Source organism: Hippopotamus amphibius, chromosome 3 (genome assembly GCF_030028045.1).
Source record: "Hippopotamus amphibius kiboko isolate mHipAmp2 chromosome 3, mHipAmp2.hap2, whole genome shotgun sequence".
NCBI lineage: Eukaryota > Metazoa > Chordata > Mammalia > Artiodactyla > Hippopotamidae > Hippopotamus > Hippopotamus amphibius.
Genome location: NC_080188.1, coordinates 111,481,694 through 111,503,796, shown reverse-complemented (window position 1 = coordinate 111,503,796; position 22,103 = coordinate 111,481,694). Strand labels below are relative to the sequence as shown.

Below are 22,103 nucleotides of genomic sequence, written 5' to 3'. Positions count from 1 at the left end.
TTTTTTGGTATTCATATTTGCAAAGGTTATTTTCAGTACTTATATTTTCTTAATAATTTTTAAAAATCAGCTGTATAAACTCTTTGTTTTACCTCACATAAAAATACATATAATTATTTTTTTATTCCACTGAATTCTTTTTATTCAAATTTGTTTGACAACATAAAGAATTTTATTTCATGATTATGAAAAAAAAAAGTCTAGGATGTACATAAAGTTCCATGAATCTTAAAAATACTAAATATAACCAAAGAAAGTAGAAATTTATAAATTAGAGGAGGATTTTCACAAGACATAATATATATATAAATTGATGCATATCTTACTACACTTTCACTAGAAATTACTATAGAACAAATCATGGAATTAGTTCCTTTTGCTTACAAGAGAGATTATCAAATTGATGGAGTCAAATAATGGATCCTAATAAAAATATATACAAGCTCATATGAACCAATATTGAGGAAAATCATCCCATGAAAGAGACAACAAGCCTAAATCAACATAGAATAGACCTCTTATGCAAAGATCTTACACAAATCTTAAATAAGAAGTATTCTTGTTTTTCAGTGAGGTAAGAAAATGTGACAATCTCATTACACAAAAATATGCAGTTAGGAATCAAAATCCCCCAAAACTGTAAATAAAAAATTGAAAGCTCCCAAGAGAAACCTCAAGAGGTTTATTTTTCTCCATATCTGAGATATAATTGACTCACAACATCGTGTAGGTTTATGGTGTACAATGTGTTGATTTGATACACTGTAGTGTGATTACAACTTAGCATCAGGTAATACCTCAATCACATTACCTTTTCTTTTTTGTGGTGAGAACATTTAAGTATTACTCTCTTAGCAACTTTTAAGTATACGGTACAGAATGCTAACTATAGCCAAGGATATTTATCTTAATTCGTATGTCCATTGGTATAGAAAAATGGACTGATTTAGACAAATACGATGTTGTGATAATTTTGTGAGTTACTGAATTGCTAAGTGTGTTGAGTTAATAGACTTTTAGGGCACACATATGAAAGCAAATGCACTGATGAGACTAGAGCAGGACTCCAAGCTCCTGCAGATGGCATAGGAGCCTTTGGGCAAATTCAGATAATTGCTGAGTTCAAATCATTGCACTGCAGTGAGCCCCCATGAAACCAAGAAAAATTAAAACAAGTTTGTTTACACATGCCTTAGAAGTTAGGGAGGCTAAAACATATGGATGTGCTTACACAAAAACATATGCACATGCACAAACACACACGTAGTCATGGAGAAGGTTATTCTAATAGCTGAGAATAAAAAAATAATCTTTTGAACTCCTCTTTCATACCTACTATTCTTTCTCGCTTCCATATAGCATACCCACTCTTCTAATTTGCTGTTATACTCTGTGGTGTCCTAACCAATTCTACTGTATAATAACATTTTCTTAATTCCTTTTATGATTAATCTTTCCCACTCAAGGAAGGCAGCTCTTTTTCTTGTTTTGTGTGCTAAGGTAGGTACAGCACGTAGAAGTGTTACTGGCACATAGAAGGCAATCTCTAAATGTATGTTGAACTTATTTGTGCTTGCTATTCCATTTAGAGACACACAGGGAAAAGTCTGAAGCCCAGAATCTAATTGATAGGAATCATGTTGTACATCGGCTTTAAGAGAAAGAGTTGCGTAGCTTTTTCCACATCTTTCGTAGTGCGTATTTTACATCTTTGTTCCTCAAGCTATAGATCAAGGGATTCAACATGGGGATAACAAGGGTATAAAATATAGATGCCACTTTATCAGTGTCAAAGTAATGGCTGGACTCTGGTTGCACATACATAAATATTAAAGTCCCAAAGAACACTGTGACCACGGTCAGGTGGGACCCACAGGTAGAAAAAGCCTTGTGCCTACCTTCAGCAGGGTTCATCCTGAGAACGGCTGCAAGGATGAGCAGGTAAGACACAAGAATTATTGGAAGGGAGAGAATCATATTAACACCTGCAAAGATCAGGATAATCAGTTCAACTTCATGTGTATTTGAACAGAGCAAAGATATCAAGGGGAGACTGTCACAGTAGAAATGTTTGATGACATTATGGCCACAGAAGGATAAAGTAAAAATCTTTGCAGTGACTAGAAGAGACAAGAATGTGCTATAGAGATATGGGATTGTCACCAGCACCCTACACACCCTTTGTGACATGATGATAGGGTAGAGCAAGGGGTTACAGATGGCCACACAGCGGTCATAGGACATTGCTGCCAGAATCAAAAGTTCACTAATGATGAACATGATGAAGAAAGCCAGCTGTGTGGCACACAAATAATAGGAGATTGAATTTTGCTCCACAACAAAATTTATTAACATTTTGGGTCCTACAGTTGTGGAATAACCAAGATCGGTAAAAGCCAGATGTCTGAGAAAGAAGTACATGGGGGTTTGAAAGCTGGAATCCACCTTGGTGAGGATGACCATGCCCAAGTTGCCCACCAGTGAGACTATGTAGATGATGAGGAAGAGCCCAAATAATGGAGCCTGCAGTTCAGGGTGGTCTGTGATTCCCGTGAGGATGAATTCATTTGGCACAGTTAGATTCTGTGTTTCCATGCAGATTTATCAGGAAGCCTATTCTGGATGGAGACATCAGCATAGTAAGTAGATTTCATGTATTATTACCTGGGAGATTTTTAATATGCGAAGCTGCTATAAATAAAACACATCCTAAATTCCCAAAATAGGGTGTTTCAAAATAATGCCATATCCTACATATAATAATATGCATAAAGATAGACAGAGTCTGAGATATTCATTATTTCTCAAGTAGAATTTATTTTACTAACCAAAGTGCATTTGTCAACGACTAGGAGACATGTTGGTTGTCACAATTGGGAGATGGGTGCTACTTGCCTGTAATGGTTAGTGGTCAATGATGCTTCTAAATATCTTACAAAACCCCGTATAAGTCCAAAATCTCAATAGTGCTAAAGTTGAAAAACCAGGATGGTATAGATGGTGTAGATACACATAAATACAAAGATAGATACATATACAAATATACAGACACACACATAGATATAGATTTGGATGCATATAGATATACAGATATAGATATGTATATACACACAGACATATATTAAAAAATGAAAGAAGTTAAAACTATGATACATATATAAACTGTTATATTGCTATTATTTGCAGTTTTCTATTAGTCATTTATGTAATTGCAAACACATTGTGATATTTATAAATTACATTTAATAATATCACTTAACTATATGCCAATTATATAACAAATTCTGTTATCCAATTAAATAAGAATTATGATTAAAATGTAAAGCCATAAATTCCAAAAATATACAAAACCCATGTCAACACATAGTCCTAAAAAATCCTTTATAGAGGTGATATAGGCTAAAACAGTTAACACATTTGACAGACATTGGACTGGTGTATAAATAAGAAAAATAGAATAGGTTGCACTGAGATTTGTCTCTATACACAGACATATATGAGGCATATAAGTATATATATGTAATCTCCGTTATACTTCCCTTTATGTTATGTACAAATGGTTACTTGGGGCAAATAATTTACTTATCTGAAAATCTTTATTCTCATATATAAAACCAATATTTCCTTAAAGGATTACTAGGAGAGAAAAATGAAGATTAAATGATTCAATATGTTTAGGCTACCTGGAAATCAGTTACATACTGGTTTATATATATACACATATATATAATATCTATATATATATTACATATAGATATTTAACATGGTGACAATAACAGCTTAGAGAGAGTTTCTTTACATATTTGTGTCTCATTTCTTCTGCACTATGACATATCTTCTTTGCCAAGGCCATGATGATCAATAGATGAGGAGCAGGTCAAGTAGCATGGAATGCATGTAACTTACTCCAAGCCCTCCACTATTCCCCTCTGCATGACTAAAATTAGACCATTGAAGTCCATAAAGTGGATTATTTATGTTCTAATTTTCTTCACTATGTTAGCAGAAAGTGAATAAAAGTTTATTTTGATATTAATTTTCTTAAAACATAATCTTTCCCTAGGGGCATTTTCAATATAATTCACATATACTAACTTGCATGGAACAATTCAAATATACTTTATCATGCAAGAACCCAGGAGAATATGAGTAAATTAGAGCAAATTGGGAGAAAGAGCAGTCATTGGTATTTTTTCATATAATGAAGATTTATTAAAAACTTCCTTTGGAAAAAAAGATATTGTACCTTAAAAAATGTATAAAGTTACAATGTTACACAATACTATAGAGGTGAATAAAGCACATTAAAGAATAGATGTACATGGATTTTTGATGTTACTTAACCTCTTTTGTAACTTAAGGCCACAAAACTCCACCAAATGATAATGTAATACAAAACACAGGTAAACATTTTATATAATCAAATAAAAATATATCTGAATATCTACAGTAATACACAGATTAAGAATATACCAGAGTAAGAGGTGGATGGCAGATTAAGATAAGAGAATTATTAGGTGTTAAAAATTGTGAGCACAAATGCTTCCTTAAAAACAAAAAGAAAGAAATGATACTGGTTACAATAAAAATTACAGTGACAGCAGTCTCTCAGTGCTCTATAAGAAAATAAATTTAAAAAATTTATAGCATTAAATATAAAAGTGATTACATGAAATTGGCACATCACTCAATATATTATTTATAATTTGAGACCTCCTGATAGCCTACCTGGACTTATAGACACTTTTTTCTTATATCAGAAATATGGAATGTATATCAGTTAATAGTAATTTTAGAGAAATATCTTAAGTAAATTTAATAAGAAGCAGTATAAATCTTGGTTTTGTTTCTTTGTTTTGTTTTGCAAATATGAAAGACTGAGAAAAATCAGACTTGGTAAATTTCAATTTTACTGTAAGTTAAGGAAAGATAGAACTGTTTTACTTTTTTTCTTCTCCCAAGCTTTAGCATTCTATGGAAAGACCTAAATAGCTTTTCCATAGTTTAACACCTTTGTTGAATACCAATTGCTATTTTTTTTAAAGCTGTACTCCATGAGACAATATATGCTTTTCTGTCAGATCTCACTTGGAATTGAAGATCACGCTGAACATTGCACCTTTACCATAAAATTGGGAACTTAAAAGTCGACTAATGTCCAAATAATGCTTTCCATGTCTCAACGAGTGGCAGAAATGCCCTTTTGCCTCATCAAGAGATCTGGAAAGAATCATCTTACACATTTATTTAAATAATCATAAAATATTAAATTATATTGAAGGAGGTAACAAAAAAGCACCTAGAGCACTAAATAACTAAGAATTTGGAAGGACATCAAAATGAGAGACTGAATACTTGCAGCTTCTTAATTTTGCCAATTTCTAAAATTCATGTCTCTTTAGTTCTGCTTCATTTGCTCTCAGTTCTGGCCTCCAGTACAGATATCACTACTTATACATAAATGAATATCATGCTGATGTTTCAAAGATACTTTTCAGCATTTACTCTGTCAACCTATGTGAATATATTCAAAAAATTAATATGAAAAGACAAGAAAAGCGGTCCTATTCCTGTTCAGGCATTATGGAGCAGTGGAAAGCAAAGAGAACTGAACAGAAATGGTCTCATTTTGCTGAGGCTTTGCCATTGAATTAAAGTGGAACTTTGAATATGTCACGGAAACATTGTTGATACTGGAAACGAGGCATCACATGAAATATTCTATCATTTTACCTGTAGTGAAGCCTCTGTCATGACTCCCTCCTATGATTCTTACATGGCAAAGTGAGAACAATTTATGGGTTCCTTTCATCTTTTGAGACTCTCCTTGAGGAGATGCCAAAGAATTTGTCGATCATCCCTAAAGTACCCAGAGCACAAAAAAATGTCTGGAGGTTGTCCTTTTAATTGCCTGGAACAATTCTTTCTTTCCTTTTTATTTCCTTCCTTCCTTCCTTAGTTTGTGTGTGTGTGTGTGTGTGTGTGTGTGTGTGTGTGTGTTTTACTCTTGGTTAAATTTCCTTTCTTTTTATAGCATACAAGTCTCTTAATTAGAACTGTGCCTCTACTGCATGGCCAAGAAGAGTGCAAGTCCACAGTGGTCTCCTCAAATGAATGATAGCATAGAAATGTTTTAAGATCGTCCTATTTCATAGTTTTAAAAAGTTTAAGGAATTAATGTAATACACCATGCAGATAGGTGTTGCCTCCTTGATTTCTTGCTCATGTGCTTGTTTACTTATCCCTCAGAGACAGAAACTAGCTTTACTTCTCATCACTGAGTTTCTATCATCTGTCTGTTTACCACCTTTCTTTTGCTTCTGTCTTTCCTTTACTGTGTATTGCACCATTTAGTTATTCTGTTCAACCCCTCTTCCAATACACATCTATTACATAACCACAAGTTCCAGGTGGCTACCTCTTTATAGCCATACCCATTTCTGCCAGCACTCCTAACTGCTTGTAAATCACTAGTCTGTTTTCCATCACTATACTTTTATCACTTGAAGAATGTTTTACAAAAAAAAATCATACAATTTGTAATCTTTTGGGATTGGCATTTTTTACTGAACACAATTCTCTCAAGATTGCTTCATGCTTCTGTGTGTAGAGGTCATTGTTCATTTGTTCCTTTATTGTTGCTGAGTAGTATTCCATGGTATTGAGGATAACAATTTGTTTAAACCTTCGCTCATCGAGAGGCATATGTTCTTTCAACTTTGATAAATAAGACTTCCATGAACCTTCACTTAATGATGATTGTATTTTAGGGGGTGGAAGTTTTCCTCTACTCTTCTATGTTCTTTTGGCTGGTCTAATAATTAAATTCTCATAAGACCGATTAACAGAAGAAAAACAAAGAAATTTGCTTTCTTACATACAGATATCCCATAGATACAGGACTTAATAAGTAACTCATGCAGGTTGTTTATATACATGTTGAGACAAAGACAATTATTTGTGAAGATTTGAGAAAACAAAGGGCTTTTTGCTTGGGGCATTAAATTAATGAAAAAGTACAAAGTTCATTCATACAGCTTTCTCCCATGGAATTTCCTATGTCCTGTGATAAGGATAGGGAGGATGCCTTCCTATGGGAGCTTTATTTCCTGTTCTCATGGGAATAAAGGAGGGTCATCATGCTCACTTTGGTGTTTTTCAAGTAACTTTAATTCAAAATAAACAATATGTCACCTTGACACTTAAAAAAATGCACTGGGGAGACAGGAAAAAGATGGCAGAGGAGTAGGACGTGCAATCACCTTCCTTCCCACAAATACATCAAAAACACATCTACTTGTGGAGTGGCTCCTGAAGAACACCTTCCAAACGGCAGCAGGAGACATCAGACCACCAAAAAGGCAAGAGAATTTCCATTTAATCGGGTATCACAAAAGAAAGAAGGGAAAAAAGAGAGAAAAAGGAATCTTGAGGAGGCTGGCTCCTCTGGGAGGGAGCTGTGAGGGGAGAAGGTTCCCACACATGGGGGAGACCCCTTGCTGGTGGGGAAGGACAGGAGGAACCTCAGAGACCCCAGAAGAGAGAGCGATGGCAGGTCTGATGGCAGAGCTGAGAGATCCTCACACAGAGGAGTCGGTAAGTACTCCCCAGCCTGAGATGCTAATCTGCTCACCCAAGGCAGCAGCGGGAACTGGGCACAGAGGCTTGGGCTTTGGAGAACAGACACCAGGAAGAGAGCTGGGGCTGGCTACATGAGAATAGAGTGGGGGGAAGGTGTGACAGCAAGCTAAAAGAGAGTTTGGGGAAAATCCTGGGCCAGACAGAGAGGCAGGGGACTTTTGTTTCAGAGTGCTTGGGAGGAGCTTCTCTCTCTGTGAACTCACAGGCTGTGAAGCAGCACAACCTGTGGCTGTTGGATCAAAAAGCCCACCTCCCACCCTGTGCCCCCAACCAGTGGCTGCTGGATTGCAAAGCCCACTGCCCCATGCCCCTCACCTGCCCCTTGCACCACTGGGTCCCACCAAATGCCCACCCACTTGCCCGCTGCCCTGCTCCCCCACCCAGTCACACAGCCAGCCCATGACCCACTCACCCAGAGCCACCAAGGGTCATGTGTGTAAGGCAAGTTATTGGCCACACCATCCCAGCAGCAGGGGAAGCCCACTAATACCAAGGGTCCTGCGATCGATCAGGACCAACTTCCCTGGGAGAATGCACAGCACACCTCAGGCTCATGCTGACCTCTGCTGTTGCAAGCTATCCCACAGATTTCAGTTAGACTTCCATATCCATCCATACTCCCTGACCTGAAGTTGCAACTGAGCCCCAATCACTCTCTTTCACCCGCTCTTGCCTGGGTGGGGAACCAAATCCTGAGAGCGACCCACATGCAAAGTAGGGGCCAAAACCAAAACTAATCCCTGAGGACTGCAGGGCCAAGGAAGAGAAAGAGAAACAGCCACAGGAGGAGCAGACTTAATGCCCACAATAGGCTTGAAAGAACCTGCATCTGTGCATCACCTGAATAGATGAGTGTTCCTACAATAGAGACTGTAGACCTAGGGGACAACAGGGGACTGTTAGGACAAATAAACACAGGACAAATACCAGAACACAGTCTGAGCTCTCCACAGTCCTTTCCCCAGCAGGTGCAGAGCCATACCTAGAAATATTGGAGGACTTCTTTGTATGCTTATCTTGCTGCTGGTTTTAGATATTTGTTAGTTAAATTTTTATTGTATGTCTCTGTAGGTGGATTTGCTTGTAATTGGTATGAGTACTCTCTTCTTTCTGTTCTTTGCTCTCTCTTTTTCTCCTTTCTTTGGTTTCTTTTCCTCTTCTCTTTTTGCAAGTGCAAGTGTGCACACCCCCTTGTGTGCTTTTGACTGACTAGACATTGTTTTTACCACCTGTCTTGGGGATATGTCTATCTTTCCCCTTCTTCCCTTTTTTCTTTCTAATTTTCTTTGCTCTCACTCTACCTCCTTTTTCTCCATGCCATGCAGCTTCCAGGGTCTTGGTGCCAAGGCCAGGGGTCAAACCTGGACCTCTGAGACAGCAGAGCAACTTCCAGGACATTGGACCACCAAAGAACTCCTAACCCCATGGAATATTAATCAGCAAGTGCTCTCCTAGAGTTCTCATTCTCAACGCCAAGCTCCAAATTCATCCAAAGACCAGCAAGCTCCAGGGCTTGATACCTCAAGCCAAAAAGAACATAGATGAGAGTTATTGCTAATAGGCACCATAGGGAAAGGAGACAGCAAATACTATAAATTAGACAAAATGAAAAACAAAACAACAAAAAAAAAAAAAAAAAAAAAAAAAACAAAGAAACACCTTGCAGGCAAAGGAGCAAATAAAAACCCACAAGACCAAATACATGACAAAGAAACTGGCAAATTCCCTGAAAAATAATTCAGAGAAATGATAGTAAAGAAGATCCAAAAATCTTAAAAATAAAAGAAAATACAAGAATTAGTTAATAGGGATTCAGAAGAACAAAAGAGCAAACAAACAGTAATGAACAACACAATAACTGAAATTAAAAATACTCTAGATTGTATAAACAGCAGAAAAACTGAGGCAGAAGAATGAGTAAGTGAGTTGGAAGATAGAATGGGGGAAATAACTGCCACAGAGCAGGAAAAAGAAAAAAAGAATGAAAATAATAAAAGACAGTCTCAGAGACCTCGGGGATAATATTAAGTGAACCAACATCCAAGTCATAGGCATCCCAGAAGAAGATGAAAGAAAGAAAGGGTCTTAGAAAATATTTGAGGAGATTATGGTGGAAAACTTCCCCAACATGGAAAAGGAAATAGTAAACCAAATCCAAGAAATGCAGAGAGTCCCATACAGAATAAACCCAAGGAGAAACACACCAAGGCACATTTTAATCAAACTAACAACAATTAAGCACAAAGAAAAAAATAAAAAGCAGCAATAGAAAAGCAACTAATAACATATAAGGGAAAACCCATAAGGATAACAGCTGATCTTTCTGCAGAAACTCTGCAGGCCAGAAAGGAGTGGCAGGATATACTGAAAGTCTTGAAAGAGGAAAACCTATAGCCAAGAATACTCTACTCAGCAAGAATCTCATTCAGATTTGAAGGAGAAATCAAAAGCTTTCCAGACAAGCAAAAGTTAAGAGAATTCAGCACCACCAAACCAGCCTTACGATAAATGCTTAAGGAACTCATCTAGGCAACAAACACAACACAAGGAAAAGACCTGCAAAAACACAGACAAAAGAAAATGGTAATAGGAGCATACATGTCACTAATTACCCTAAATGTAAATGGATTAAATGCTCCAACCAAAAGACACAGACTAGCTGAATGGATACAATAAGGAGACCCTTATATATGCTGCCTACAAGAATCCCACTTCAGACCTAGGGATACATACAGACAGAAAGTAAGGGGATGGAAAAAGATATTCCATCCAAATAAAAGTCAAAAGAAAGATGCAGTAGCAATACTCATATCAGACAAATTAGACATTAAAGTAAAAACTGTTACAAGAGACAAGGTATGTATGACACTACCTAATGATCAAGGGATCAATCCAAGAAGATGATATAACAATTGTAAATATCTATGTACCCAACATAGAAGCACATCAATGCATAAGGCAAATGCTAACAGCCACAAAAGGGGAAATCAACAGTAACACAATAATATTAGGAGACTTTAACACCCCACTGTCGCCAATGGACAGACCATCCAAACAGAAAATAAATACGGAAACACAAGCTCTAAATGAGACATTAGAAGATCTTGACTTAATTGATATTTATAAGACATTCTATCCAATATCTACAGAATAAATTTTCTTCTCAGGTGAACACAGAAGACTTTCCAGGATAGACCATATCTTGGGGCATAAATCAAGCCTCAGTAAATTCAAAAAAAAAAAAAAACAAAAAATCATATCAAGCATCTTCTCTGACCACAACATCATGAGACTAGATATCAAACACAGGAAAAAAAATTGTAAAAAATACAAACATATGGAGACTAAACAATACTCTGTTAAACAACCAAGAAGTTACTGCAGAAACCAAAGAGGAAATCAAAAAATACCTAGAAACAAATGACAAAGAATACACAATGACCCAAAACCTATGAGATGCAGCAAAAGCAGTTCTAAGAGGGAAGTTGATAGCAGTACAATCCTACCTCAAGAATCAAGAAAAATTTCAAACAAACAACCTAACATTACACCTAAAACAATCAAAGAAAGAAGAACAAAAAAAAAAAAAAAAAACAAGAAGTGAGCAGAAGGAAAGAAATCATAAAGGTCAGATCAAAAATAAATGAAAAATAAATGAAGGAAACAATAGCAAAGATCAATAAAACTAAAAGCTGTTCTTTGATAGGATAAAAAATATTGGTAAACCATTGCTCAGAATCATCTGGAAAAAAAGGGGGAAGATGCAAATCAACAGAATTAGAAATGGAAAAGGAGAAGTAACAACCAACATGAGAGACTACTAAAAGTACCTATATGCCAGGATAACCTGGAAGAAATGGATAAATTATTAGAAAAGTACAATCTTCCAAGACTGATGCAGGAAAACATAGAAAATATGAATAGATCAATCACAAGTACGGAAATTGAGGCTGTGATTAAAAATCTCTCAATAAACCAAAGCCTGGGCCAGTTGGCTTCACAGGCAAATTATATCAAACATTTCAAGAAGAGCTAACACCTATTCTTCTCAAAATCTCCCAAAATATATCAGAAGGAGGGATACTCCCAAAATCATTCTACAAGGCCACCATCACCCTGATGCCAAAAGCAGAAAAACATGTCACAAAAAAAGAAAATTACAGGCCAACATCACTGATGAATATAGATGCAAAAATCCTCAACAAAATACTAGCAAACAGAATCCAACAGCACATTACAAAGATCATACACCATAATCAAGTGGAGTTTACCCCTGAAATGCAAGGATTCTTCAGTATACACAAATCAATCAATGTGATACATCATATTAACCAATTGAAGGATAAAAACCATATTATATAAATAACCCCAACATACCATCTTCTCAATAGATGCAAAAAAAGCTTTTCACAAAGTTAAACATCCATTTATGATTAAAAACAAAAAACAAAAAAACAAAACAAAATGAAACAAAAACTCTCTAGAAACTCAGCATAGAAAGAAGTTACCTCAACATGATAAAAGACATAAATGACAAACCAAGAGCGAACATCATTCTCAATGGTGAAAAACTTAAAGCATTCCCTCTAAGAGAAAGAAAAAGACAAGAGTGCCCACTCTCACCACTATTACTATTATTCAACATAGTTTTGGAAATTTTAGCCATAGCAATCAGAGAAGAAAAGGAAATAAGTGGAATCAAAATTGGAAAAGAAGAAGTAAAATTGTCCCTCTTTGCAGGTGACATGATATTATACATAGAAAACCCTAAATATTCTAATAGAAAATGGCTAGCACTAATTGATGAATTTAGTAAAGTAGTAGGATACAAAATTAATGCACAGATATCTCTTGCATTCCTATACACTAACAACAAAACAGCAGAAAGAGAAATTAAGGAAACACTCCCATCTACCATTGCAACAAAAAGAATAAAATACCTAGGAATAAACCTGCCTAAGGAGGCAAAAGATCTGTATGCAGAAAACTTTAAGACACTGATGAAAGAAATCAGAGATGACACAAACAGATGGAGGGACATAGCATGTTCTTGGATTGGAAGATTCAACATTGTGAAAATGATTATCCTATCAATAGCAACTTACAGATTCAATGCAATCCCAATCAAATCACCAATGGCATTTTTCACAAAACTAGAAAAAGAAATTTTATGGTTTGTATGGAAACGCAAAAGACCCAGAATAGCCAAAGTAATATTGAGAAGGAAAGAGGGAGCTGGAGGAATCAGACTTCATGACTTTAAAGTATACTACAAGGCTACAAGTGATCAAGACAGTATGGTACTGGCAGAAAAACAGAAATATAGATCAATGGAACACAGTAGAGAGCCCAGAGATAAACCCTTGCACATATAGACACCTTACCTTTGATTAAGGAGGCAAGAATATGTAATGGAAAAAAGACAGCCTCTTCGATAAGTGGTTCTGGGAAAATTGGATGGCTGCATGTAAAAGAATGAAATTACAATACTTCCTAACATCACACACAAAAATAAACTCAAACTTGATTAAAGAGCTAAATGTAAGGCCAGACACTACAAAAGTCTTAGAGGAAAACATAGGCAGAACACTCTATGACATACATCAAAGCAAAATCCTTTTTGACACTCCACCTAGAATAATGGAAATACAGTTAATAATAATCAAATAGGACCTAATGAAACTTAAAAGCTTTTGCGCAGCGAAAGAAACCATAAACAACACAAGAAGACAACCCTCAGAATGGGAGAAAATATTTGCCAATGAAGCAATGGACAAACGATTAATCTCCAAAATATATAGGCAACTCATGAAGCTTAATACCAAAAAAGCAAATAACCCAATCCACAAATGGGCAGAAGACCTAAATAGACATTTCTCCAAAGAAAACATACAGATGGCCTACAAACACATGAAAAGATGCTAAAGATCACTAATCATTATACAAATGCAATTCAAAGCCACAATGAGGTGTCATCTCACACTGGTCAGAATGGCCATCACCAAAATACCTAGAAATAATAAATGTTGGGGAGGGTGTAGAGAAAAGGGAACTCTCCTGTACTGTTGGAGGGAATGTAAGTTGGTACAGCCACTATTGAAAACAGTTTGGAGGTTCCTTCAAAAACTAAAAATGGAACGACCATATGATCCAGTAACCACACTACTGGGCATATACCCAGAGAAAACCATAATCCAACAAGAAACATGTACCGCAATTTTCACTGAAGCACTATTTACAATAGCCAGGTCGTGGAAGCAACCTAAATGCCCATCAACAGATGAATGGATTAAGAAGACATGGCACATATGTACAATGGAATATTACTCAGACATAAAAAATAATGAAACTGTGTTATTTGTAATGAGGTGGATAGACCTAGAGTCTGTCATACAGAGCGAAGTAAGCCAGAAAGAGAAAAACAGATACCATGTGTTAACTCATATATACAGATAAGGAATCTTTAAAAAAAAATGGTTCTGATGAACCCAGTGACAGGACAAGAATAAAGATGCGGATGTAGAGAACAGACTTGAGGACGTGAGGTGGTGGGGGGGGGGCGAAGGGGAAGCTGGGATGAAGTGATAGAGTAGCATTGACATATATACACTACCAAATGTAAAATAGCTAGTGGGAAGTTGCTGCGTAACATAGGGAGATTAGCTGGATGATGGGTGATGACTTAGAGGGCCAGGATAGGGAGGGTGAGAGAGAGTTGCGGGAGGGAGGGGATGTGGGGATATATGTGTAAATACAGCTGATTCACTTTGGTGTACCTCAAAGATTGGCACGACAATGTAGAGCAATTATATTCCAATAAAGAGCTTTAAAAGAAAATACACTATTTCAGAGTTTCAAATCAAGTTTATTTTGGGGGAAAATGAGGACTGCAGCCCAGGCAACAGTGTTTCATATAGCTCTGAGAAACTGCTCCAAAGAGGTAGGGAGAAGGTCAGTATATATGTGATCTTGGTGAAGGAGGAGTACATGCAATCAAACACATATTTTTGTAGGAGGTTTCTGTAGTCATGAGGAGCAGACATCACCATGAAGGAATTTAGTGTTTTTCTAGATATGAGAAGATGAAATGATTGGGCTCATAAAATCTAACTATCTGAAACCATCTAACTTTCTGAAGAGATGTTCCACTCATTTTTCCAAATCACTGAGTGCCTCATTCTTGGTCTCCACCCTGAAATCCCTTCAGGGGATATTGAAGGTCAGCAGCTGCAGCAGCACATGTGATTTTATCCTTGTAGAGGCGGATGCCATGTGTCCAGGGCAAGTGCCAGTTTGTAGTTGACACCTTTCAATAAAATTCAGTATAAAAGCACCTCTGCAATAAATCTTGCTAGGATTTTATTTAGGTTTGCATTAAATCTATGGCTCAGTTTGGGAGGAATTTATATCTTAAGTATGCAGCTTCCTCCCCCAAGTTACAGAATTCCTCACAAAGATAGTCTAAGAAAGCACGGACTTTTGTGTGCCTCCAGACATAGAACTGCATAGTTGTGACAATAGGTAGGCAACACTGGGATTTGATTTTTCCAGAACTAAAAAGGCAATGAACATAGAAATGGCAAAGTTTCCTTATGGATGGAACCCCTTTTTAAAACTACCTTTCCTGAGAACTGGCAAGGCCAGGCAAAGGGAATGCTGCCTACCTTCATGACTCTGGCCCCAGCCAGCTGGCTAGCCTCCTGATGCAAGCCTGACAACCACTGGTGTCCTCAGCTGGCAGAAACCAGAGGGAATATTCCCACTGGTTATGAGGCCTCAGGACATAAAATAAGATGAAAGGAGCCCCTCATTTATTGATTTTCCTCCTTATGACAAACAACACAAAAGACAGAGACAAAGCAGAACAATGACTCTTTCTGGGAAGCCAACAATAAATTCACAATCACAATCCAAGGAATGAATTCTTATAAATCGTTTTCTGCTACCAATCTGAATTTGGAAAGGGAGAAGGGAAAACTTCATCTTCATCTCTTAACTTGGCATTGCAGACAGCGATCTGAGATAATGACATGGTTAGAATGTTTGCCTTTGATGGCCTTAGTCAGGTCCCAGGACCCCTCAGGTGTGGCCACCCCAGTGAGCAGTGTCCCAGTCAATTCTATTACATCCCTGTGACCAGAAATTGTAGGGGAAGAAACTTTTATTTTTTTTTTTAACAATCTTAAGGTTTCCAAATGAGCCTAAGAATTAAACTGGCATGAGAGACTAACAGGACTAAACCATACACATTTTATTTAGTAATTTTACATGTATTAGGTTGACCAAAATGTTCATTTGAGTTTTTCCGTAAGATGTCATGAAAAAACCCGATATATGGGTGTCATCACAAGTAAAATTAAGGCCCAAGAAATAGGTAAGTCTAGGTACTTTTATACTAGATTTAACAAAGAGCAGAAATTATAGAAAATAAATTGAAATGTATGAGAAGACTACAGGCAGATAGGAATTATTTTAACAGAGTTTTTGTACAGATTTCTCTTGGCCTCCAGGCTCCATCTCTGATGTCACAAATTTTTCTTTCTTCCTGGTATAGGGAAATTGTCTTTGACATGGGGGTTTCATCTCCTGCTTTCAGGAAAAAGAAAGGAGTTCAGAGTGCCATTCTTGCACCTGCTGTTTTTCAAGTGTCTTTAGCACCAAATAACCAATGTCTTAAAGCAGCATATTTGGAGTGATGTGTCCTGGACTCTTTCAGTTGTTATGAAAATTTGCACACAAGTCTTATAAGAAAATATTCCATCATTTCTCTTGGGTAAATATATGGGAGAGGAATGGCTAAATATTATGTCAAATGCATGTTTAATTTTTAAGACAGTAATGCTTACAACAAATATTTATGCTATATTACTTTCTCTCCAATGATGTACAAAGTTTCTGTGTCTCCATATACTCACTAACTTCAAGAGATTGCAAGGGACATATAGTGTTATTTCATTTAGGTTTTAAATTGAATTTCATTAATGAAGAATGATGTTGAGAAACTTTTTATATGCATATGCTATTTGATAAAGTGATTGTTCAAATATTTTGCCCATTCTGTAGGCAAATTATTATTATTGTTGTTGTTTTGAAACCTCTATATACTACAGAACAAGGCTTTTCTGAGATACATTATTTGAAAGTATTGTATCTCAGAATATAAATTGGTTTTACACCCTCTTAAGTGTATCTTTTAAAGAGGAAAATATCTAATTTTGTCTAATGTAATAAATTTTTATTTTATTGATTTTACTAAGAAATCTTTACATATTCTAAGGTCATGCATATTTTCTACTATGTTTTCTCCTGACATTTTTAGACTTTAAGTACTACATTTAGATCTGTGATTCATTATTTTGTGAATCTCTGTATCAGTTACAGATCAATGTTCACTATTTTGCATGTGTATCTCTAAACTGTTCATCATCATGTGTTGAGAAGTCTATCCTTTCTCCACAAAATGGCTTTTCTTTTGCCTTGTGGAATATTCATTGTTCATATATATATGAGTCTATTTCTGGTCTATCAACATTTTTTCATTGATCTATTTTTCAATTTTTATACCAGGATCACATGTTTTTAATAATTGCAGCTTTGGAATAGGACTGGACATCACTTAGTGTTTGTCTTAGTGTTCTTATTACAAGTTTATTCCTCTTTTTAAAGTTAATCCAGCTATTCTAGACCTTTTGCTTTATATATTTTGGTTTTAGCTTTTCAATTCCCAACAAATTATAATTCCTGCTTGGATTTTTATTGGGTTTGTATTGAGAAAATGTGATCTTTTAACAATATTGAGTAATCCAGCAAATACACATTGGATAGCTCTCATTTATTTAGGCCCTCATTAATGTTTTTCAGGAAAGTTTTCTAATTTTTAGTGTATAGGACTTGCATTTTTTTCAGATTTATCTTTGTTTTACAGCTGTAATGAATTTGTAATAGGTATTTGAAAATTCCATTTCTAATTTTTCATTTATAGTATATATAAATAAAAATTATTGTGTGCACAGATCTTTCTTTTGAAATCATGCTAAATTCACTTTTTAGTTCAAACTTTTTTTTTTTCCTATAGATTCCATTAGATTTCCACCTGCACAATCTCATAATGCACTAATAAAAACAGTTTAACTTCATTCTTTCTAATCTGGACTGGTTTTTTTCTGTTTGTATTTTGTTTGTTTGTTTTGGTTTTGGTTTTTTTTTTGGTTTTTTGTTTTGTTTTGTTTCATTTTTTGCTGGCCATATTGTGTTGTATACAACCTCCAGTACAATGTTGACTATCATGGGAAAGAATAGTCCTACTTGCCTTTTTCTTGATTTAGTGAAAATATTTTTGAGTTTTTAATGTGGCATATGATGTTCATATAAGCTTTTCACTGTTTCCCTTAATCAGCTTTAGAAGTTCCATTTATCTGGCCTGGTCAAAGATTTTATTCCTAATACATATAGGAACTTTAAAGTGTTTTGCTGCATTTATTGAAATATCAGAAAAATTTTCCTTTTTAGCTTCTTAACAAAGTGAATTTTTTTTTGAATGTTAAGCCATTTCTGGGGTAAGCCTAACATAATATATTGTTGTTTTACTAGATATTGCTAGATTCAATTTGCTAAAATATTTATTAGAATAATTGCATAAATGGTCATAACTATGCTGCTGTGTTTTTTTTCTATAATGCAGTGTTAAATTCTGATATTCTTCACAATATCAAATGAAATATTTCAGTTATATACTAATTTCTGATTTTTTGAATTTTTATATTTTGTGGAAAAATAGGCTGCTTTCTGAAATATCTTATATGTGTACTTAATGAAATAGAGACTAACTTTTAAAATGAATAAAATATGTTATCAAAATTTATAAATCTCAATACATTTTGTTCCTGTTTTGTTTTAACATTTGAGGGACTATAAAAGGCAAATCAAGATTTATTTTAGAAATGAGGTATTGGGGTATGTTTAGTCACAGTTTATTTTTTCAAATCCATATTTTAGAGGCTTTTCCCTTTTCTTACAAAAGTCATAAATATTTACTAAAACTAATTCAGAGTAACACATAACAAATAAATATTAATTTAAAATTTTCATAATATTAGCAGCCACCAATAACTAATGTTAACATTTCACTGTATCTCTGTCCAAGATACATTTTCTGGAACTCAAAAAAATTTTTCTATATATATATTTGCAAAGTTCACACTCAATGTGTATTTTTCTTAATCATTAAAATAATCAGTCACAAACTATTTGGTAATATTTTATCTCATTTGCATATATACATGTAATTTTTATTTCAAACAATTATTTTTATTCAAATTTGATTGACTGTATAGAAAATTTTATTCCATGATGGTGGACAAATAAAATAGTCTAGTCTCCCTATTAAGTAAATATATTTTCATGAATTTTTAAAATACTAAGATTAAATGAAAAAGTGGTAATTTAGAAGGACTAGGAGGATGCTTGTTATATATATTACTTATTTAACAAATTGCTATATATTTTATTACATTTTCCCTAGAAATACAGACCAAATCATGGAATTTTCTCCTTTGCTTCCTACAGAGAGATTATCAAGCCATGGCAGTCAAACAATAGAATAAAAATATTAAAAAAATGAAATATATTACAGTATACATATATACATATCTGTTTATACATAGTAAACAATGGTTTACACACACATATGAACCAATATTGAGGAAAGTTAACCCTTAAAAGAGGCATAAACCTAGTTCAGTGTAGACTAGACTTCTTATACAAAAATATGAAAATAATTATAACACCAGTTTTAAATAAGAAGTATTTCTGTTTTTCAGACAGGTAAGGAAATGTAACAATCTTCTGAGATCAAAACAAGCAGTTAGGAATCAAAACCCTAATAAAATATAAATTTTAAAAAAAATGAAGCTTCCATGGGTGATCCTCAGAAATTTATCTTTTTTCCTCTCCAGCTTTGTTGTGACAGAATTGACACATAATATGGTGTAAGTTTAAGGTGTACAATGTGTTGATTTGATACATCTATATAGTGCAATATGATTACAATTCAGCATTAGCTAACACCTCCATGTTCCATGATTATTGTTTCTTTTTTTTTGTGGTATGAACATTTAAGACCTACTCTCTTAGCAACTTTCAAGTATACAGTACTATTAAGGACAATTAAGTAAACTTATCTTAATTGGTATGCCCACTGCTACAGAGAAACAGACTGATTCAGATAAGATTCTGTGTTGATCCTGTGAGTTACTGAATTGCTAAGCGTGTTAATGGACTTTCTAGGGCTCATCTATAAAAGCAACGGCACTGATGAGAACAGAGCAGGATCCTAAGATCCTCCACGTGGTAGGGGAGTCTCTGAACCAATTCAGATGAATGATGAGTTCAAATCATTGCACTACACTGAGCTTCCTGAAAACCACAACATGTTTAACTTTGTTACGTGCCTTAGAAGAGTATGGAGGCTGAAACAGAAGGACGTGCTTACCTAAAGCCACATGTGCATGCACAAACAGATATGCAGACACTGGGAAGTTTATTCTAATAGTTGAGAATAGCAATAATCATTTGAACCCTTTTGTGTCTACTATTCTTCCTCACTCCCACACAACATACCCACTCTCCTTACCTGCTCTTATAGTGTCCTAACCCATTCTCAGGTATGATGACATTTACTTAATTATATTTATAATTCCTCTCTTCCCCTCAAGAAAGGCAGATATTTTGCTCATTTGTATGCTAATGTATGAACAGCACATAGAAGTGTGACTGGCACTTAGAAGGCAATATCTAAATGTCTGTTGAACTTTTCTGTGCTTGCTATTCCTTTTAGAGATACACAGAGAAAAGTTTGAAGCCCAGAACTTAATTTATAGGATTCATATTGTACATAGGCTTTAAGAGAAAAAATTACATAGTCTTTTCCACACCCTTTGTAGTGCATACTTTACATCTTTGGTCCTCAAGCCATAGATCAAGGGATTTAACATGGAGATAAGAGTGTAAAATATAGATGCCACTTTATCAGTGTCAAAGGATTGGCTGGACTCTGGTTGCACATACATAAATATTAAAGACACATAGAACACTGGAACCACAGTCAAGTGGGACCCACAGGTAGAAAAAGACTTGTGCCTACCTTCAGCAGAGTTCATCCTGAGAATGGATGCAAGAATGAGCAGGTATGACACAAGAACTACAAAAAGGGAGAAAATCAAATTAAAACCTGCTGAGATAAGAATAATCAGTCCAATTTCATGTGTATTTGAACAAAGCAAAGATATCAAGGGGAGACTGTCACAATAGAAATGTCTAATAACATTGTAGCCACAGAAGGAGGAATTAAATATCTTTACAGTGATGAGAAGATACACAAATATGCTATAGAGATATGGAATTGCCACCAACACCTGACAACCTCTTTGTGACATGATGATTGGATAGAGCAGAGGGTTACAGATGGCCACAGAGTGGTCATAGGACATTGCCAACAAAATAAAAAGTTCACTAATAATGAACACAAGAAAGAAAGTGAGTTGTGTAGCACAAAAATAATAGGAGATTTTATTTTGATAAGTGAAAAAATTTACTAACATTTTGGGTCCCACAGTTGTTGAATAACTGAGATCAGTGAAAGCCAGGTGTCTGAGAAAAAAGTACATGGGAGTTTGTATCCTGGAGTCCACCTTAGTGAGAATGACCATGCCCAAGTTGCCGACCACTGAGATCACATAGGTGATGAGGAAGAGCCCGAATCATGGAGCCTGCAGCTCAAGGTGGTCTGTGATTCCCATGAGGATGAATTCTCTCAGCACTGTTCCATTGTGTTTTTTCATTTTATCAGAAAATCTATTCTGGATAGAGACATCAGCATAGTCAATAGACTTTTTGTAGTATATCCTCGGAGATGTGTTAGTAGATAAAGCTAGTGTAAATAAGATACATTTAAACTTTTCAATTTAGAATATTTGAAAGTTAATCCGTCTGCTACACATTGAAATATACATAAACAGAGGTGGAAAGAGTTATGGAAATAGATCAGTGGTTCTCAGTTTGAGTGATTTTGTTCCACAAAGAATATTTTTCCACTGTCTAGAGACATGTTGGTTGTCATAACTGGGGGTTGAGGTGATTTTGGCTTCTAATGGTAAGAGGCCAGTTAAGCTGCTCCATATCTTACCACATCTAATATCCAACCTGTAACAATGTTTAGCCAGTAGCCATGATAGTGCAAAGGTTGAGAAATCCTATGGCACAGATATAGATAGAAAAATAGATATACATAAATATAGATAACAAAGAAAAAATGAGAACAAGTTAAATCAATGTTAAAGCTTCAGGTGTTAGATATATGGGAAAATATTTTACTATCCCTTAAAATTTTCTTTTTATGATTTATATGACACAATCACATAATGACATTTATAAAATACATTGATAATAGGACATAATACATATGC

General features: G+C 35.2%; 1 protein-coding gene and 1 pseudogene across 1 annotated transcript; both read right to left on the bottom strand.

The window, feature by feature from the left end:
• Window positions 1–1,653: 1,653 nt before the first annotated feature.
• On the bottom strand, window positions 1,654–2,595 carry LOC130849375 (olfactory receptor 8K3-like). The gene has a single exon (XM_057728220.1). The coding sequence runs from the start codon at window positions 2,593–2,595 to the stop codon at window positions 1,654–1,656; it is 942 nt and encodes a 313-aa protein (XP_057584203.1).
• Window positions 2,596–20,540: 17,945 nt separating this feature from the next.
• On the bottom strand, window positions 20,541–21,485 carry LOC130849519 (olfactory receptor 8K3-like; annotated as a pseudogene).
• Between the last annotated feature and the right edge of the window lie 618 nt (window positions 21,486–22,103).